The sequence below is a fragment of the Labrus bergylta genome, chromosome 2, assembly GCF_963930695.1.
Source record: "Labrus bergylta chromosome 2, fLabBer1.1, whole genome shotgun sequence".
NCBI classification, from domain to species: domain Eukaryota; kingdom Metazoa; phylum Chordata; class Actinopteri; order Labriformes; family Labridae; genus Labrus; species Labrus bergylta.
The window spans coordinates 31890267-31909740 of NC_089196.1; the positions used below are offsets into that span (position 1 = coordinate 31890267).

General features: G+C 41.1%; 1 protein-coding gene across 1 annotated transcript in view; it reads right to left on the minus strand.

The window, feature by feature from the left end:
• The window catches only part of LOC136181105 (protein NLRC3-like), a 98250-nt gene that overhangs the window by 9766 nt on the left and 69010 nt on the right, over positions 1-19474 (minus strand). The window contains exon 6 of the mRNA XM_065961451.1: positions 1-783. This exon is cut by the window's left edge and continues 1021 nt beyond it. Coding sequence (XP_065817523.1) covers positions 1-783 — 783 coding nt within the window. The remainder of the gene's footprint in view (positions 784-19474) is intronic.

A 19474-nucleotide genomic window follows, 5' to 3' on the forward strand; every position in this document is an offset into this window, starting at 1 on the left:
GCTCCTCATTTCTGAACCTCTTCATGAAGTACTCCTCTTTCTGTGGGTCAGTGAACCCTCTGACCTCTGTCACCATGTCAACACACTCAGGAGGGATCTGATTGGCTGCTGCAGGTCTTGTAGTTATCCAGAGGCGAGCAGAGGGAAGCAGTTTCCCCCTGATGAGGTTTGTCAGCAGCACATCCACTGAGGTGGACTCTGTGACATCAGTCAGGGTCTCGTTGTTTTTAAAGTCCAGAGGAAGTCGACACTCATCCAGACCGTCAAAGATGAACACAACCTGGAACTCTTCAAACCTGCAGATTCCTGCTTCTGTGGTTTCAGGAAAGAAGTGATGAACAAGTTCCACCAAGCTGAACTTTTTCTCTTTCAGCACATTCAGCTCTCTGAAAGTGAATGGAAATGTGAAGTGTATGTTCTGGTTGTCTTTGTCTTCAGCCCAGTCCAGAGTGAACTTCTGTGTTAAGACTGTTTTCCCGATGCCAGCCACTCCCTTTGTCATCACTGTTCTGATTGGTTCACCTCTTCCAGGTGAGACTTTAAAGATGTCTTCTTGTCTGATGGTTGTTTCTGGTCTGTGTGGTTTCCTGGATGCTGTTTCAATCTGTCTGACCTCATGTTCATCATTGACCTCTCCAGTCCCTCCCTCTGTGATGTAGAGCTCTGTGTAGATCTGGTTCAGAAGGGTTGGGTTTCCTGCTTTAGCAATCCCCTCAAACACACACTGGAACTTCTCCTTCAGGTTAGATTTGAGTTTACGCCGGCACTCTGCAGCGACTGTCCCTGAATAAAGAAATAACTGAAATCAATGAACAGATCCTGATATAGATGACATGACTATCTGAGTTTGGAACTTTAAACCTCTTTGTCATTTTTCTAAAATACTAAATCTGTTAAAATGTTCTTACTGCTCTGCAGACAGTCAGCCAGCTCCTCCTGCTTCATTCTCCTCAGGAAGTGCAGAGTGATCTTCAAAAATGCCTCTTTACAGCTTCTCCCCTGCTCTTCATCCTCACTCTGACTCTCTAAGCATTCTGGGTAATCTGGACTCAGAACCCTGTGGACTCTCTTCAGCTCGTTCTTCACAAAGGTGATGATGTTCTCCTCCAGCAGCTGGAACAGAAGGAGACACTGGATATTTAATATAAACTGGTAGAACTCAACATGTGGTTCATCTGTCAGTCTGAAGGTCAGCTGGTCAAAACAGAACAATAACTTAGAATTAAATTATTGTAATGGTAGTATATTAATTAACAGTGTGTTGAACACACCATAAAGATGGAGTCCAGGTCTGTTGGATTCTGCTGGTCTGATTGATCTCTGTGAACGTTGGAGCTCTCCTGTTGAACTCTGTGACAGGACATATTACACAAGAAAACAACAGGATATATATAATGAAACTCTGAGCTAAGATATGAGTCTTTAAACAACAGAGACATAACATTAACTTGATTTTTAATTCTCACCTTCCATCAGCAGGACGTCCATCTTTAAAGTTAATAAGATGACCATTAGACCGGTCACTCTTCATGGACACACAGCTGGGTCCAGGAGAGTCTGGTCTCTGTTCCTGCATCCTGATACAAACAAACAGCTGGTTAATGAAAGCATTTAGAACAAAGATCATTTTTAATCAGATTGTTCCAGTTTAAACTGGCAGATGGATAATCAGTAATCAGGAGGCAGAGCTGAAGTTCTCCACAGTTCTCTCTGTTTCTATTAGAACAGTATCTCACTCAGAATACAGCCAACACTGTGTCTGTCCTCAAATTCTTTAGATTGATGAAATTAAAGTTAACAGAAGACGACTTAAACATAAACACAGCTCAGAAAGATGCTGTGGTTAGTAACTGAGATTTACAGATAGCAACATGCAGTAATATGATCTCACAGAGAGAGAGAGAGAGAGAGAGAGAGAGAGAGAGAGAGAGAGGAGGGAGATATAGGAGCTCCAGGTGCCAGTTCCCCCAGTAGTCTAAGCTTATAGCAGCATAACTAGGAGCTGGTCTACACCAGCGCCAGCCCTGACTATGAAATGTATAGTTACTTTTAATTTTATTCTTAAAAACACAGAGTGTGTCTCCCTCCCGTACCCCGGCTGGAAGATGATTCCAGAGGAGAGGAGTCTGAAAACTGGAGGCTCTACCTCCCATAGTAAATTTAGAGACCGAGCAGCATTTACAACGAGCAGCAATTACTGTTAGGATACAGAACAGATCAAGATCAAGAACTTGTCCATAACAACTTCAGGAACCTCAACCTGGAACTCACTTCTGGGACAAAGTCTTCAGACTGACATCACTTCAGATGGGAATAAGTGCTGCTTGAACCATCACAGTAGTTTTTATATTGTGAGTAAGTCCAGAATATGGATCCTACAAGGTTTGTAAAAACACTCAAGAGCTTTGAAGATCTTTGTCTGCAGTCTTCATGATACATCTGCTCACCAGTGTCCTGCCAAGAACACTGGACCAAATGTTTAGTATACCACCATGTCATCATCCCTGATGTACTAAACATGCCTCAGCTGGACTCAGATACCATTCACTAAAAAAAGGATCAAGTGTTAAACTATGTAGTCCAGGAGAAAGTGTAGTCAGATATCAGTACAATGGTCAGCTGGATCAGCAGGATGTATGGACCAGGTAGGTTAGTGAACTTGACCTGCAGCTTTCAATGCCCAACATCTCACCAGCAGAACCTCATCAGGTTCAGGATCTGGGCTGTGGACAAAGTCAGGACATCCAACATCCAACTCGTGGACCATAATCCTCTAATCACAGTTTTTAAACCGTGGCTCCCATCCTTGATGGTACATGCTTTAAAATGGACGTGCAGAAGCAGACTCTCAGTGAATGAAATCTGATATTGTGGACAGTATGTCTGTTTGTTTTGGTCATCATTGGGAGTGAGGAAGGAGAGGACTTTCATTCTACCTGAGGGAAAAACAAAAATGTTCATTCATTAAAAATGCTTTAATTGGGGTGCTGGTGGCCTAGTGGTTAGTGTAAGTGTCCCATGTAGGGAGACTGTAGCCCTCCAAGCGGGTGGCTCAGGTTCAAATCCGACCTGTGGCTCCTTTCCTGCATGCCATTCCCCATTCTCTCTCTCCTTGATTTCTGACTCTATCTACTGTCCCGTCTCTAAATAACGGAACAAAAAGCACAAAAATAAATCTTTCCTCAGATTTGTCTCTTTTTAAGGTTTGGCCTATTATTTTGACTTTGTCTCAGAATATTTAGCTTCTTTCTAGTAGGGCTGTTTTTGCTTTGAAGTCATAAAGTCCATCACACTGTCGATTATTTTCCACATTTTACAGCCTTCAGGAAGGTCAGGGTTCAAATACAAACACTTCAAAAGAAAAAACACAAGATAGAACCAAAGCACACAATGATCATGAAGTGGTAAGAAGGGAAGGTCTGGGCTATTGAAACCTAGAAGAGAAGGAGGTGAATTCTGAGGACCTCTGGTGGAGAAGTAGGAGAAACAGGAGAAAAGTACGAGTCCTGGGAGAGGTGAACATGGACTGAAGACTGAGAGTGATGTAAATGGCTGAGGATGAAAGAGTGAGCCTGCAGAAAAGCAGAACAGAGCTCTTTGTCAATTTCAGATCTCACCTTCCATCAGCAGGACGTCCATCTTTAAAGTTAATAGAGCAACCCATAGACCAGTCACTCTTCATGGACACACAGCTGGGTCCAGGAGAGTCTGGTCTCTGTTCCTGCATCCTGATACAAAAAAACAAACATTATTAGTTACTGTGAGCAGCAGATGAGACAGTGATGATGATGAAGATGATGATGATGATGATGATGATGATGATGATGATGATGATGATGATGATGATGACGATGATGATGGTGATGATGACGATGATGATGGTGATGATGATGATGATGATGGTAATGATGATGATGATGATGATGATGATGATGATGATGAAGGTGGAGTGATGTGAGTGTTGAGCTGTGACATGGAGAAGAGTCATGGACAGTTAGAGATCCTCACCTCAGAGCTTCATGTTCCTCACACAGAGAGGTTTTAGAGGGAGGGACTCCCTCCTCTGTGTCCTCACACTGATCCATAGCAGAGCGCCCCCTGCTGGGAGAGCTGCACTCTGTCACTACAACAACACTGATGGAGTTAAGCTGCTGAAGTCACATCCAGTCAAAGATCTTCAGCTGTGGAGAAAACAAAGAGATGAAGCTGCTGATTCACCTTCATCATCATCATCATCATCATCATCATCACCTCACTGTCAGTCTACAAACATCACATCTACCTGGTTCATCATCATCATCATCATCATCATCACCTCACTGTCAGTCTACAAACATCACATCTACCTGGTTCACCTTCAAAAAGGGAAAGCCGCACCAGCAAAACCATGGTTATCTTATGGTCCAGCGTGATTGCTGGGCGCTCTTCTTTGCTGCTGCAAGACACATTTTTCTAGCAGTTTTTGGGTACGCATAAAAGTTTAAACATTTTCAACTTTTTTGATCAAGAAGCAGAGTCTCAGCAATCGTCAATGTCACTCAAAGTAGCCAATCAAATCAAGTAGGTTTGACATCCACTTTTTATGACATTTTCCCCTCCTCCTCTTGGAGCAAACATATTTCATTTGGTCGCTCGTATGTACACACAGCCCTGCTCCACAGGCGCTCCCAGCTGTTCTTTCTTCAGCTGTGTTCAGGTGTTTTTTTGAGGCGAGTTGCGTCTCTGTGTGATCGGGTCCTAAGGGGGCCCCATCTGACAGCACTCACTCTCATCGCTCTGCTAAGAGTCACATAATTTATTCCTGTGAAATGAATTATCTGTCTGAGAGTGAAAACAGAGGAGCAGTGGTGGAGCAGACAGTGAAGATGAAATGTAACAGTAAATGACCGAATGCTGCGAGTCTAGTCTTAACTATCGGGGAGAGATGTTCTTTATGTTGGAAATAATACTTCTGTGAACTTTGAAGATAAATGTTTATACAGAGCATTTTTTTGTAGGTGTCAGATTATTGATCACATATTGGTGATGAATGGTTGGAGGACCCCCCTGTGAAGGGGCCCAACAGACTGAATAATCCCCATTGGTTAGATCAATCTGACACAGCTATCTGACTGGAAGGAGACATTCAATAAGAGCTGATCATAGAGAATAACTACAGCAGACAGAGTTTGTCTTTATAAATCTATCTACTAGAATCACACACTGTGATTTCACTGCAGTAATTCTACTTATAGAGCTGCATAATAAGGTCTCTGGTCTTTGCTGATCTCTGCTGTGGGTGCAGCAGAGATCAGCTGTCCCCTTCTGCAGAGCTCCACGTCGAAAATTCATTCAATTGCAGGACTTGGACCTTTCGAGGCTTCTAGCACTTTCAATATTCCAGTAAAAATGTCTTTCCGATATCACCGAGACTCAAAATCCCGATCTGCCACTGAACGTTGCAGCGGTGTAAACTCTAGTGACCTCCGCTCTCTGCCATGGACGCCACTAGCGCACGTCAGTAATGCGGCCCCGATTAAACTGGCTCTGATAAATGCCTGATCAGCGCTAAATAAGACTTTTCTTTTTTTACGCCTTTTCACATCCCAGGGCCTAGATTTCCTTCTGGTTACTGAAACTTGACCGAACTCCAATGATGTAAGTCCACTTATTGAGCTTTCTCCAAATGAATGTTCCTTCTTTAACACGCCACAACCCTCCGGACGGGGCGGGGGTCTGGCAGCAGTTTTTAAAAACAAAGTGGGTACAGCAAACCCTCTTCTTATCATCAGATTATATTGTCCTCCAAAATCAGATAAACATTTTATCACTGAGTTTGCAGACCTCTTATCGCAAATTGTGCCATCATTTGAAAGAATTTTAATACTGGGTGATTTTAATATCCATGTATGTTGTCCATCAAAACCACTTGCCGGTGAATTTTTAAACCTGATTGAATCATTTAATTTTGCACAGCATGTCTCAGGTCCCACTCATAAACATGGCCACACTTTGGACTTGGTCTTGTCTTGTGGTCTTCCTGTTAACAATTTGGAAATAATGGACCCTTGTCTTTCAGATCACAGTGCCATTATTTTTAATGTGTCTCTCTCTGTCCTGTCATCAAATGGTCTCCTCCCCATGCTTTACTCTCGTTAAATTAACTCTTCCACTGCCAGTTTATTCTCAGCTGCTCAAGATACTCTGTCCGTTGAAAATATTCCTACTGAACTCTGCACTGAGGATCACATTAAGTTATTTAATGAGCAGAGCAGCCCATAGCACAGAATCTGCACTTCTCAAAATCTACAATGACCTTCTGCTTACAATGGACTCTGGAAACTGTGCTTTCCTGATCTCACTGGACCTTACTGCAGCATTTGCCACTGTCGACCACACAATTTTAATGAATCGCCTGTAGCATTGGGTTGGTGTTGGGGGCACAGCCCTGACTTGGTTTACATCATACCTGAACAACAGAACCTTCTCTGTAAACTTAACTAACGCCACATCCTCCCAATCTGGTCTGAGCTGTGGGATACCACAGGGATCCATCCTAGGCCCTTTACTATTTCCACTATACATGCTCCCATTGGGTCAAATTATCCAGAAGCACAACCTCTCATACCACTTCTACGCAAATGACACTGAGCTTTATCTACCGGTCAAACCAAACAATCTCGCAGAACTCACCTCTCTTATACAATGCCTTGAAGACATAAAACACTGGATGGCCCATAACTTCCTACAATTAAATGAGTCAAAAACTGAAGCTGTTGTTTTTGGCCCCCCCGACATCATCAAACAGGTCGCCAACAGCTTAGGTCAGTTATACAGCCACATTAGGCCCCACGACAGGAACCTTGGCTTTATCTTCGACTCAGGCTTTACATTTGATCGGCAGGTAAATCCAGTTGTCAAATCCAGTTTCTTTCAGCGCCGTACAATTTCCAAGCTAAAACCTATCCTCTCATTCAGTGACTTACAGACAGTAACCCATGCGCTCATTTCATCCCAGCTTGACTACTGCAATTGCTGGTCCAAAATGCTGCAGCAAGGCTGCTGACTGGAACCAAGAAGAGGGAGCATATCAGTCCTGTCCTAGCCTCCCTTCATTGGCTCCCAATACAATTCAGAATCGATTATAAGATTGTGTTGTTTGTTTTTAAAGCCCTGAATGGCTTGGCCCCCTTTTATATTACCAACCTCCTCAGGCCATACACCTCATCTAGGTGCCTGAGATCATCAGACATGGGCCTCCTGGCTGTTCCCCGCTCACGGCTCAAGCTAAAGGGAGATCAGGCCTTTTCAGTAAAAGCCCCTAAACTGTGGAACGGCCTCCTTCATTCCATCAGGTCTGCACCCTCTGTTGACTCTTTTAAGTCCTGTCTCAAGACATACTTTTATATTTTAGCATTTGAGTCCTCTGGTCCTGAATAGACCGTTTCTTTCAGGTTCCTTTGTTGCTTTCTTTATATATTCTTTCTTTATATATGTATTCATATATATATATTTCTCTCTTGTGGACATTGTGATCTCAAGTTGTTTTTTCTTTTTTCATGTATTGTACAGCACTTTGGTCAGCTGTAGCTGTTTTTAAATGTGCTTTATAATAAATATGACTTGACTTGACTTGACTTGCAGAGGAGTGTTTTGCTTGGCAAGCGTCCAGTTTCAGTTGTGGAATCAGTTGAGCTGATGGAGTGATTATTTTTAGTCCTAACTGATGAGGACAGACTCCACGCCCTCCCTCTGTTGTGTAAAACTGTACTGTTAGCATGTTAGCATAGCCTGCATGCTAACTGAGAGTCATTGTGTTCCCTGCACTTCTACTACAGTCAGAGCAGCTAATGAACCTGGTGGCTAACTGTTAGCTTACAGCTCTTTTGACACTTAAATCAAACAGAGAGTCTTAAAAACAGTGAAAAGTGTCTCTTACCTTCAACACAGAGAACAGATCTGCGTCAGAACGAGACAGAGTCAGAGTCCTACTGAGACCAGGAAATACCACATCTGGCAGGTAATCAAAGGACACACCCTTCATTCTTCATTTCTCCCTGAAGGAAGTTTGAGTTCATTATTTTAAGATTCATGAGAAGAAATAAAAGTGTGTGTGTGATCAGAAGCAGCAGAGATTGTCTTCATGTTGAAACCTCAGCTGTCAATCAAGAGAAGAACTTTCAGACTGTCATTAAAAAAAGCCTCAGCACCTGAAGAGCAGAGGAGGTTGGTTGTAACCTGGTTGTAACAAGCAGTCTTTATCATGGCAGCTGCAGTGCAAGATGTTGAAATTCTGACCACACCACCGTCTTATAAATCAGAGACAAAATGAAAGAGCTGAGAAGATAAGAGAAAAGACAAAAACTGTGTGCAAATATTACAAGAAGACAGGGAACTGCACAAATAGCCCAACAAACATGATGCAGCATTTAATCCACTCCACAATGAGAAGCTCCAATCACCTCCCCTTGTTAAAAACACATTAACAGGCAAACCCACACTGACAAGCCGGTTTGCAGCCCCTCTTGCCCAAACGATTGCAAGAGCAAGAGAGATTACGAGGTGCATTGGTGTTTTCATGGCAAAAGATTCCGTAGTTGAGAATGATGACTTTTGGTCAACACACTTTAGACTAAATATCACATCCCATCACTCCCGCATTTCAGTCAGTCTGTAATGCTGGCCAGGGCCGGCCCGTGGCATCGGCAGTATAGGCAAATGCTAGAGGCGCCAGCCTCCATAGGGGGCGCCGCTGGCGACCCAAGTGAGAGCTGCAGAAAAGTTGAAGATAAGAAGAAGAAATAGAAGGAAAAATTAGTTTAAATATCACTAAATATTATTTATCTAGTATCATTTTCATGCTATTATTTAGTAATGAAAACACAACTATCACACATTTAAAAAGGCTCTATTTTCTTGCCTTCTGCTTGGCCCGGCACATCACAACACAGCTGCTCGTTACCTGCTCGTTACCTGTTCGTTACCTGCTCGTTACCTGTTCGTTACCTGCTCGTTACCTGTTCGTTACCTGCTCGTTACCTGCTCGTTACCTGTTCGTTACCTGCTCGTTACCTGTTCGTTACCTGCTCGTTACCTGTTCGTTACCTGCTCGTTACCTGCTCGTTACCTGTTCGTTACCTGTTCGTTACCTGCTTGTTACCTGCTCGTTACCTGTTCGTTACCTGCTCGTTACCTGCTCGTTACCTGTTCGTTACCTGTTCGTTACCTGCTCGTTACCTGCTCGTTACCTGTTCGTTACCTGCTCGTTACCTGTTTGTTACCTGCTCGTTACCTGCTCGTTACCTGTTCGTTACCTGCTCGTTACCTTTCAGCGCCGTACAATTTCCAAGCTAAAACCTATCCTCTCATTCAGTGACTTACAGACAGTAACCCATGCGCTCATTTCATCCCGGCTTGACTACTGCAATTGCTGGTCCAAAATGCTGCAGCAAGGCTGCTGACTGGAACCAAGAAGAGGGAGCATATCAGTCCTGTCCTAGCGTTCCTTCATTGGCTCCCAATACAATTCAGAATCGATTATAAGATTGTGTTATTTGTTTTTAAAGCCCTGAATGGCTTGGCCCCCTTTTATATTACCAACCTCCTCAGGCCGTACACCTCATCTAGGCGCCTGAGATCATCAGACATGGGCCTCCTGGCTGTTCCCCGCTCACGGCTCAAGCTAAAGGGAGATCAGGCCTTTTCAGTAAAAGCCCCTAAACTGTGCAACAGCCTCCCTCATTCCATCAGGTCTGCACCCTCTGTTGACTCTTTTAAGTCCTGTCTCAAGACATACTTTTATATTTTAGCATTTGAGTCCTCTGGTCCTGAATAGACCGTTTCTTTCAGGTTCCTTTGTTGCTTTCTTTATATATTCTTTCTTTATATATGTATATATGTATACATATATATATATTTCTCTCTTGTGGACATTGTGATCTCAAGTTGTTTTTTCTTTTTTCATGTATTGTACAGCACTTTGGTCAGCTGTAGCTGTTTTTAAATGTGCTCTATAATAAATATGACTTGACTTGACTTGACTTGCAGAGGAGTGTTTGTGTTGCTTGGCAACCGTCCAGTTTCAGTTGTGGAATCAGTTGAGCTGATGGAGTGATTATTTCTAGTCCTAACTGATGAGGACAGACTCCACGCCCTCCCTCTGTTGTGTAAAACTGTACTGTTAGCATGTTAGCATGTTAGCATAGCCTGCATGCTAACTGAGAGTCATTGTGTTCCCTGCACTTCTACTATAGTCAGAGCAGCTAATGAACCTGGTGGCTAACTGTTAGCTTACAGCTCTTTTGACACTTAAATCAAACAGAGAGTCTTAAAAACAGTGAAAAGTGTCTCTTACCTTAAACACGGAGAACAGATCTGCGTCAGAACGAGACAGAGTCAGAGTGCTACTGAGACCAGGAAATACCACATCTGGCAGGTAATCAAAGGACACACCCTTCATTCTTCATTTCTCCCTGAAGGAAGTTTGAGTTCATTATTTTAAGATTCATGAGAAGAAATAAAAGTGTGTGTGATCATGTTGAAACCTCAGCTGTCAATCAAGAGAAGAACTTTCAGACTGTCATTAAAAAAAGCCTCAGCACCTGAAGAGCAGAGGAGGTTGGTTGTAACCTGGTTGTAACAAGCAGTCTTTATCATGGCAGCTGCAGTGCAAGATGTTGAAATTCCGACCACACCACCGTCTTATAAATCAGAGACAAAATGAAAGAGCTGAGAAGATAAGAGAAAAGACAAAAACTGTGTGCAAATATTACAAGAAGACAGGGAACTACACAAATAGCCCAACAAACATGATGCAGCATTTAATCCACTCCACAATGAGAAGCTCCAATCACCTCCCCTTGTTAAAAACACATTAACAGGCAAACCCACACTGACAAGCCGGTTTGCAGCCCCTCTTGCCCAAACGATTGCAAGAGCAAGAGAGATTACGAGGTGCATTGGTGTTTTCATGGCAAAAGATTCCGTAGTTGAGAATGATGACTTTTGGTCAACACACTTTAGACTAAATATCACATCCCATCACTCCCGCATTTCAGTCAGTCTGTAATGCTGGCCAGGGCCGGCCCGTGGCATCGGCAGTATAGGCAAATGCTAGAGGCGCCAGCCTCCATAGGGGGCGCCGCTGGCGACCCAAATGAGAGCTGCAGAAAAGTTGAAGATAAGAAGAAGAAATAGAAGGAAAAATTAGTTTAAATATCACTAAATATTATTTATCTAATATCATTTTCATGCTATTATTTAGTAATGAAAACACAACTATCACACATTTAAAAAGGCTCTATTTTCTTGCCTTCTGCTTGGCCCGGCACATCACAACACAGCTGCTCGTTACCTGTTCGTTACCTGTTCGTTACCTGTTCGTTACCTGCTCGTTACCTGTTTCGTTACCTGCTCATTACCTGTTCGTTACCTGCTCGTTACCTGTTCCTTACCTGCTCGTTACCTGCTCGTTACCTGTTTCGTTACCTGTTCGTTACCTGCTCGTTACCTGTTTCGTTACCTGCTCGTTACCTGTTCGTTACCTGCTCGTTACCTGTTCGTTACCTGTTCGTTACCTGCTCGTTACCTGTTTCGTTACCTGCTCGTTACCTGTTCGTTACCTGTTTGTTACCTGTTCGTTACCTGCTCGTTACCTGTTTCGTTACCTGCTCGTTACCTGCTCGTTACCTGCTCGTTACCTGTTCGTTACCTGCTCATTACCTGCTCGTTGTGGGGGAGGAGGGCAGGTGATTTATTAGAAGTAAGTGACACTGACCATACTGGTTAACATGAAGTCTGTAAACATCCATAATGTAAAAAACAACAACAACAAAGGCTTCGGAGCCCAGGGACGAAAAAGAAGAAGAGGAGAAAAAATGTGAAAAAGACACAGAGGTAACGTGCTGCACGGATCAATTATTTATCTGTTGTAGTTAAGATAGCTCGTTATTTCAATTCAATTCAATTCAATTCAATTCAAAAAACTTTATTTGTCCCCGGGGGGACACAGAGCAGTAAATTAACAACAGTGCAAGTAGACAAAACATTTTAACCTAAATATAAAGTGTCAATTTAAATACAACTTAAAGCTTGAACTTAACTTAAAAATACAAAATATAAAATATAAAGGAGTAGATATGAGTGGACAGTGATCGGACTAACAGATGTAAACAGATGTAAACAGAACTATGTGCAGTAAACGAGAAATAAATACTAAATGATAAGTTATTAAGGTGCATGGTGAATAATGGAACAACAGAACTAATATTTACAATATAACTGTAAGGTAAAAATGAGATAAATAAAGTGACCGTAGTGCAATGATGGATAAGAAACAACAGGAATAAATTAACCAGAACTGTATGAATACTGATATAAAATGGATAGAATAAAGTGATGTAGTGCATGAGACCAGATAAAGCAGAGGCAGTTAAGGTGCATGTCAATATAAAGGAAGTAAAAAAGCAAAGTTCACAGCTGAGAGTCTGCATTGAGTGAGAGGTGTTGGTTGGTGGATCATCATTGATGGATGATAGTAACGTCAATGATTCCTAGCTCGAGTTAACATCCGTTATTTCCACTGTACTTTTATAAGGTACAGATTATTCATGTTAAGAAAATAACCATTTTAAGAAAATACACTTCTTATTTTGTATAGTTGGCTACGTTGTTTGGGACACAAAACCTACTTTTATATTTATTTACATTTCTGTACTTAGTTAGCTTTCACCATAGTAGATTAACATGTTTATTTTCCTCCTCCTGTTGTCATTAATAGTTTTAAGCTCTTGCCTTTAGAGTATTGATGTCTAAGAGCATGAATGCATTTTGTGAAAGAAGTCCTCACTGAATAGATATGTGTGCATGCTGTAGGTCTGGTTGCAAGGAAAACTATTGAGTTGAGTTTTCTGTACTGCTCAGAAGAGAAAATAATATTTAAATAAAACACTTTATTACAAAATGCAGATTGTTTCACAAATATTCTCTCTTCTCTCTCCAGATGCAATCCGAAACATTTAAATCCATCCCCTGCCGTCCCTGGGCCGCCTGTGACCACTTCTGCTCCCTAAACTGTTTGATATTGTTTGTTCTGTAACACTAGTTATTTGTATTTATTTTATTTTTTATTTACTTATAAGAAATATTAGTGTTATTACCATTTTATTAATGTTTGTCTATAAGTATTTTTTATTTTTTAAATAAAGAAATTCTGTGCCCCCTACCTAACCTAACCCTAACCCTACCCTATTCGCTTCTTTTCACCATTGATATCGACAGCTTGTACACGAATATTGATATTTGAGAAAGCATACAAGCCGTAAAAAACATATTTAAAAAACATCCGGGTAAAAAGAGACCAGAAAAGGAATTGATACGATTGCTGGAAATCAATTTGACTCGAAATCCTCACACTAAGGAGGATTTTGATAATTTTTTAACCACTCTGAACAATCACAATGCGTCCATTTTATTGAAGTCTACCACAAGCTACACCTCGGTAGACTTTCTTGACACTACCACATACAAAGGTAAAATTTCCAGAAAACAAACAAATTGGACATTAAAGTATGTTTCAAGGAGACAGATAGTCATGCTCTACTCCACAAAACTAGCCACCATCCTAAACACACCTATGCTGGGCTGGTAAAGTCTCAACTGCTGAGATTTCACAGAATATGTGGCGACAAAGAGGACTTTAAACAGGCCACTAAAACACTGTTCTCAGCACTGGCCACCAGAGGGTATTCCCGTTGCTTTCTTAGAAGGTCCTTCAAGACATTTCAGGAAACAAAACCCCAATTGCTTTCCTCTATTTTGCTCTTTGTTACTCTCCAGCAACGATTAAATTGGTCAGAGTTATTAAAAATAATTTTCAAAACATCATCGCAGAAACCGAGATTTTACGAGACCACAGAATCATTGCAGCGTTCAGAAAAAACAGGAACCTGAAAGATTACCTGGTCAAAGCAAGAGTCCAACCCATGTTGACCCCTAAATCCAGAGGTCACGTGGAATTTTTTAAGCACCAAACTTGGTTGCGCAGCAGATACAATAAAAATGTTTTTAAAATGAAATATATGGGAAGCCCACACACCAAAAACTGTGTATACCTGATCAGTTGTAAACGATGCGGATTACAATACTTAGACTTAGACTTAGACTTAGACTTTCTTTATTGTCATTCAAACTTGTACTTTACAGTGCAGATAAGAACTAAATTTTGTTGCATTTGGCTCGTTGTAGTGCAGGTTAAAAACAGCAGCATGTATTTACATATAAAAAATAAAAATAAGGTGCAGATATAAATAGATATAAAAAGAAAAACTATGAGTAAAAATACTATACAGATAAATATATTGCATGTTATATTGTATTTTACAGTCCAGTGAGGTAGTCCTGTGTGGGGGTTTGAGGGGGAATGGAGGGATTATTTTTTCCTGTTCAAAAGTCTTATGGCCTGTGGGAAGAAGCTGTTACAGAACCTGGAAGTTCTGCTTCAGAGGTTTTCCAGAGTCCAGCAGCGAAAACAGTCCTTGGTGGGGGTGGGAGGTGTCTCTGCTGATTTTCTGAGCCCTGGTCAGACAGCGGATCTTTGCGATCTCCTGGATGGGAGGAAGTGGAGTCTTAATGATCTTTTCCGCCGTCCTCACCACTCTCTGCAGGGACTTCCAGTCGGAGGCACTGCAGGCTCCGGACCAGACAGAGATGCAGTTTGTTATGATGCTCTCTATAGTGCCTCTGTAGAAGGTGGTGAGAATAGGAGGAGGGAGGTGTGCTCTCTTCATCCGACGCAGAAAGTGCATGTGCTGCTGCGCTTTTTTCAAAGAGCGCCGGTGTGAAGGGACCAGGTCAGAGTGTCTGTTATCTGCACCCCCAGGAACTTTGTGCTGCTAATTCTCTCCACTGCTGTGCCGTTGATGAGGAGTGGTGTGTGGCTGGGCTGGCGCCTCCTCACACATCTACATACACACTCATCTGCACACACACACATTTACACCTCATCCACAAGCCTTGCTTGATAATGTTTATTGCTTAGATTAGTTTATAATAGTTATTTGTTTAATTGAGTTCATTGATTTTGGGTTGATGTTGCTTTGTTTAAATAAATTCTGTTATAATTTAAGAGAGCAGTTGTTTGTGATTACTGGTGTATTTGCATTGTGATATAAGCTGGGTGCGAAGGCTTTGTGTACGGATTTCACGCCTTCAAATTATTAAATATAGTTATTCATTATTAATAATATTAGTAATTAAATAACTAATTTGAGACTGATTTGAGTGATATTTTGGTTATATTTACCTGATTACAGGTTGGTGCCCCAAAACGAGATTAAACATAGTTTAATGATATTTTATTTATATTATTAATAATTAAGTTTAATTATTAAAGAATATAACCAAAGTTGACTTGATACAACCCCAACAATAGTCAGTAGTTCTACATCAGGAGAGCAGTGACTTGAGACTATCTCACCGTTGTTGCACCAGTTGTTGTTGGTGTATATGCAAACACCGCCGCCTCGGGATTTACCAGTGAGACAGCTGCTCCTATCCGACCGAAATAATGTTAGCCCCTCTATGCTAACTGCCTCATCTGGAACGGATGGTTTCAGCCACGTTTCTGTGAGAAATATGGCGCAGCAGTCTCTCATCTCCCGTTTTGCAGTTAAATCCAGCTTCAGGTAGTCCAGTTTGTTCTCCAGGGAGCGGACATTAGAAAGCAGGATGGAAGGAAGCGGCGTTCTGTGCGGGTTAGCTTTTAGCTTGGTTGTTAGCCCCGCTCGGCATCCCCGTTTTTGCTTCCGGTCACACCGCTTCCGTCTCCTCCGCTGGCGGACACCGCTGGTACGAGGCTCCGCTGCTTCACAGGCCGCTGGATGTAGCCGGCGTAGTATTCCGAGGCTACGTAGAAGGTCCAGGCGGAACAGGCGCATGCTCAGTGTAGTAGCCGGGTTGGACAGCACCTTAACAAACTCATGGTTAAGAGTTTGAAAGTAAGATTAGATGAAGAATCTGCTGATTTAACACAGGAAAAGTTCCGGTTGACACCTGGAAATCGGAGGCGAGGGATATCCCTGGATGACACGGGGAAACTCAACAGATCTGTGAAAGCTATCGCGGGTAGGCACAGCTATGCTGTGAACAGACCAGAATGGGGTGACTCAGAAGAGATTAAAAGTGAGGACAGTATGGAGATCAGTCAGGGAAGTGAGAGAACAAGAGACAAAAGAGGCAATTCTTTTGAGCTCGTTGGTATAAAGAAACAAAGGAAACTACGATCTGGAGGAGGAAGTGGGGAAATCAGGGTTGAAGAGAAGGAATTTCTCAGAAAGTTATGTTGGGATATATGACCTACAATATAAGGGAATATATACCCAGACCAATGAGATGCTTTAACTGTCAAAGATTTGGACACACTGCTCAGACATGTAAGGGAAGGAGAAGGTGAGCAAGGTGTGGGGAGGATCATGAATATGAGCAGTGTAAAACAGGTATGCAACCAAAGTGTTGTAACTGTGGAGGAAATCACAGTGTGGCATATGTGAGGTGATGAAAACGGAGGTGCAGGTTCAACAAGTCAGAGTGCACAATACAATCACATATGCAGAAGCTGTGAAGGTGGTGAAACAGGGGAGAGGGAGAGAGATGGAAGATACAAATGAAGGCCAGAAGAACAAACAGCCAGAACAAACAGAAGAAGGGAAAGTGTGCGTGGATCTGAATAAACTGGTTACATTCATAGCAGGGGTCATAAATGCCACAATGGAAACAAAATCAAACACTGAAAGAAAACAAATATTACACCGTAAAAAGTTTGACTATTAGTTACTTAAAAAAATTAAGGCAACAAAGTGACACGTAAATTTATTAAGTAGATTTAAAGTTCTTCAACTTTAATAAAAACTACTGAATTATTTCAGTTATTTAAAAAAAAAACTAAATTAGTACATACTATTTTAAAAATGTGTTTAAATGTATTGCATTTAGTAATATGATGCCAAAATATGAGTTATATAGCAAAAAAAATTAAGCAAATCAAACACAATTTCTCACGAAAAAGTTATTTATATTTATGGGGTAACTGAGGAAATTTAACTTTTTTTTTATTATGTATTTGGTGGAAATTAATTCAAATTTACTGAAAATATAGTGGAAACTTATTAATATGTACTTAATATTTGGTAGAAATTTATTTTTATTTACTAATTGTTGAATCAAAATTCAATTATTTTTATGGATAATCTACATAAAAAATATTTGGAATCACTTAGTAACATTAATAAAAACAATCAATTCAACACATTTACATGGCCTTTCCTAATTATTTCTACCTAGAATAATTGATTAAATTTATGCTTCATTAAGTATCACAGTGCTTTAAATCTATTCAATACATTTGATTGTCACTTTGTTGCCATACATTTTCTAAGCACAATCTACTCAATACTTTGGCTTTTTTGTAGTAAGCTTTACTTAATACCACTACAAAAGATCACAGTGCATTAAAGGACAGTACAAAAACATGTATTATAAACAAGCTTATAAAACCTTTTTTAGTGCTATATTATGCAAATATAAAATATTGGGAGGAGCTACAAAAAAAAGGCTGTAAACCATGTGTACTACAGGCAAAGAACATCCACTGGCCTTATGGTGTATCATTTTGGTAAACAATGCTTAACACAGGGTCTTGTTCACATAGTTACTAGGCTCCCATCAGTGTACTAACAAAGACCTGTCATTACTCAAAGATTCAAAAGCTTATAAGCATTTAACAACACTGCACAATAAACTCTGTCCATCACAAGCACAGAATATTCTTAGCTTTTTTTAAAGTACTTAGCATTTGAACAATATTTCTGAACTGCAAGTATGTATTCTTATCTTTGTACTGTATGAAATTGTGTGTACAATTTTGTGAACTTGAACGTCTATGATTAACACCTGACAGTGACTTTAACATCCACCTCATTCTTCAATTGTCCCTTTATTCAAGCTAACAGTTTATTCTTGAGGCTGGTAACTTTTGGGGACAGCTTTGAACTATCCAGTTCAAGAAGGAGTTTTTGGAAAACTTCAAATGTGTATCGAAGCTCCTTTGGATAGGCAAGATCCACTGCATAACAGCCCAACAAGCATGGAGCAGGCCCTGGGAAAGTTCTTCAAAGCAGTAAGAGCTTTGACACCGTCAACCACAATTCCAATGTCTTCAGGGTCCTCTGACACATTGGTCTTGATTCTGTAGATCTTCATGCTTTGTACAGCCAGGTCCCGTGCCACACTGTCTTCATCAGCATCCTGGAATTACAAGAATATTGTGTATATCAGACTGTACAGCCACAGACAAAGGTCATTATTATAAACTCAGGCGATCAAGCTAATGAGCTCTAATAAGGAGGGAGTATTTATGTATTTAACATTTTTGAATGTTGTTCCTAATGTGCCTGTGTGATCCACACCTTATTTGTTTTCACCTGGCTGCAAAAACTAATTTCCCCTAGGAAATCACCAAATTCTCTTCACCCCTTTGGACAATATAGCCTTGGTCTATCAAAGCTATGGCACATATTTCACCTTGCTTAAAACAGTGACTAAGGCCCCGTGTCCAGCTAGCGTTTTTTCTGGGCAGTAAAGCGCTGGCTGTGCACTCGGGAGTGTTTGCACGCATCCGTCCTCTCTCTATGACAACAGTTTGTTGACAACGGCAGCTGTAAGACTGACACAGCTCTGTTACTTTTTACTGCATGTTTTATATTTGAGATTATTTTTTACCCAAGCAGAAACGGAGCAAAGAGGATGTGAGTACAAGATACGATCTGTAGGAGGCTAAAATACGGGGTATATCATAGATTTTGAAAAGAGCGTCTGTGACGTCAACAGCGCCTTTCTGAAAGGTTGAAAGATTTTTAACTTGAGCGCTCGGAGCAGCCGCACAAAAACGGCAGAGAGCTTGTTTTCTTCAGGCGGCTGCAAACGCTCTCTACCTATTGAAAACAACTGAAGAAAGACGCTGGCACTAAGAAGGTTTGGTTGTTGTTCTACACCTACTCACTAATAGCTGCGTAATGAGCACATGCAGTTCTGTTTTTAGAGGAACTGCTTGTTGCCAGTTTACACTACAACAGAGTTGATGCTGTTTAAAAACTTAGCATTTTCATTTTTCTGTTGGAAAATGGAGCCAATGCAGAAGTCCAAAATCTGTAGAAATACATAGAATTACCTGAACTCACATACACAGAATGCATAAAAAAAAAGTTGCATCAAGGTCTCTGAATAAATCACAACTTGCGTTAACACTGACAGCACTTGCATTTTTTAAGATGGACTTAAACTTACATCATACTCTTTCAAGAGCTGATCAGTAGATTCCCCAAGATAAGCCAACAAACAATGAATGACAGCCTCTCTACTCTCATCGATGGGAGGACTGCTGGGAACCTGAAATAAAAATCAACCAAATTCATGATTTAAAATAATCATTTAACCTTGAAAC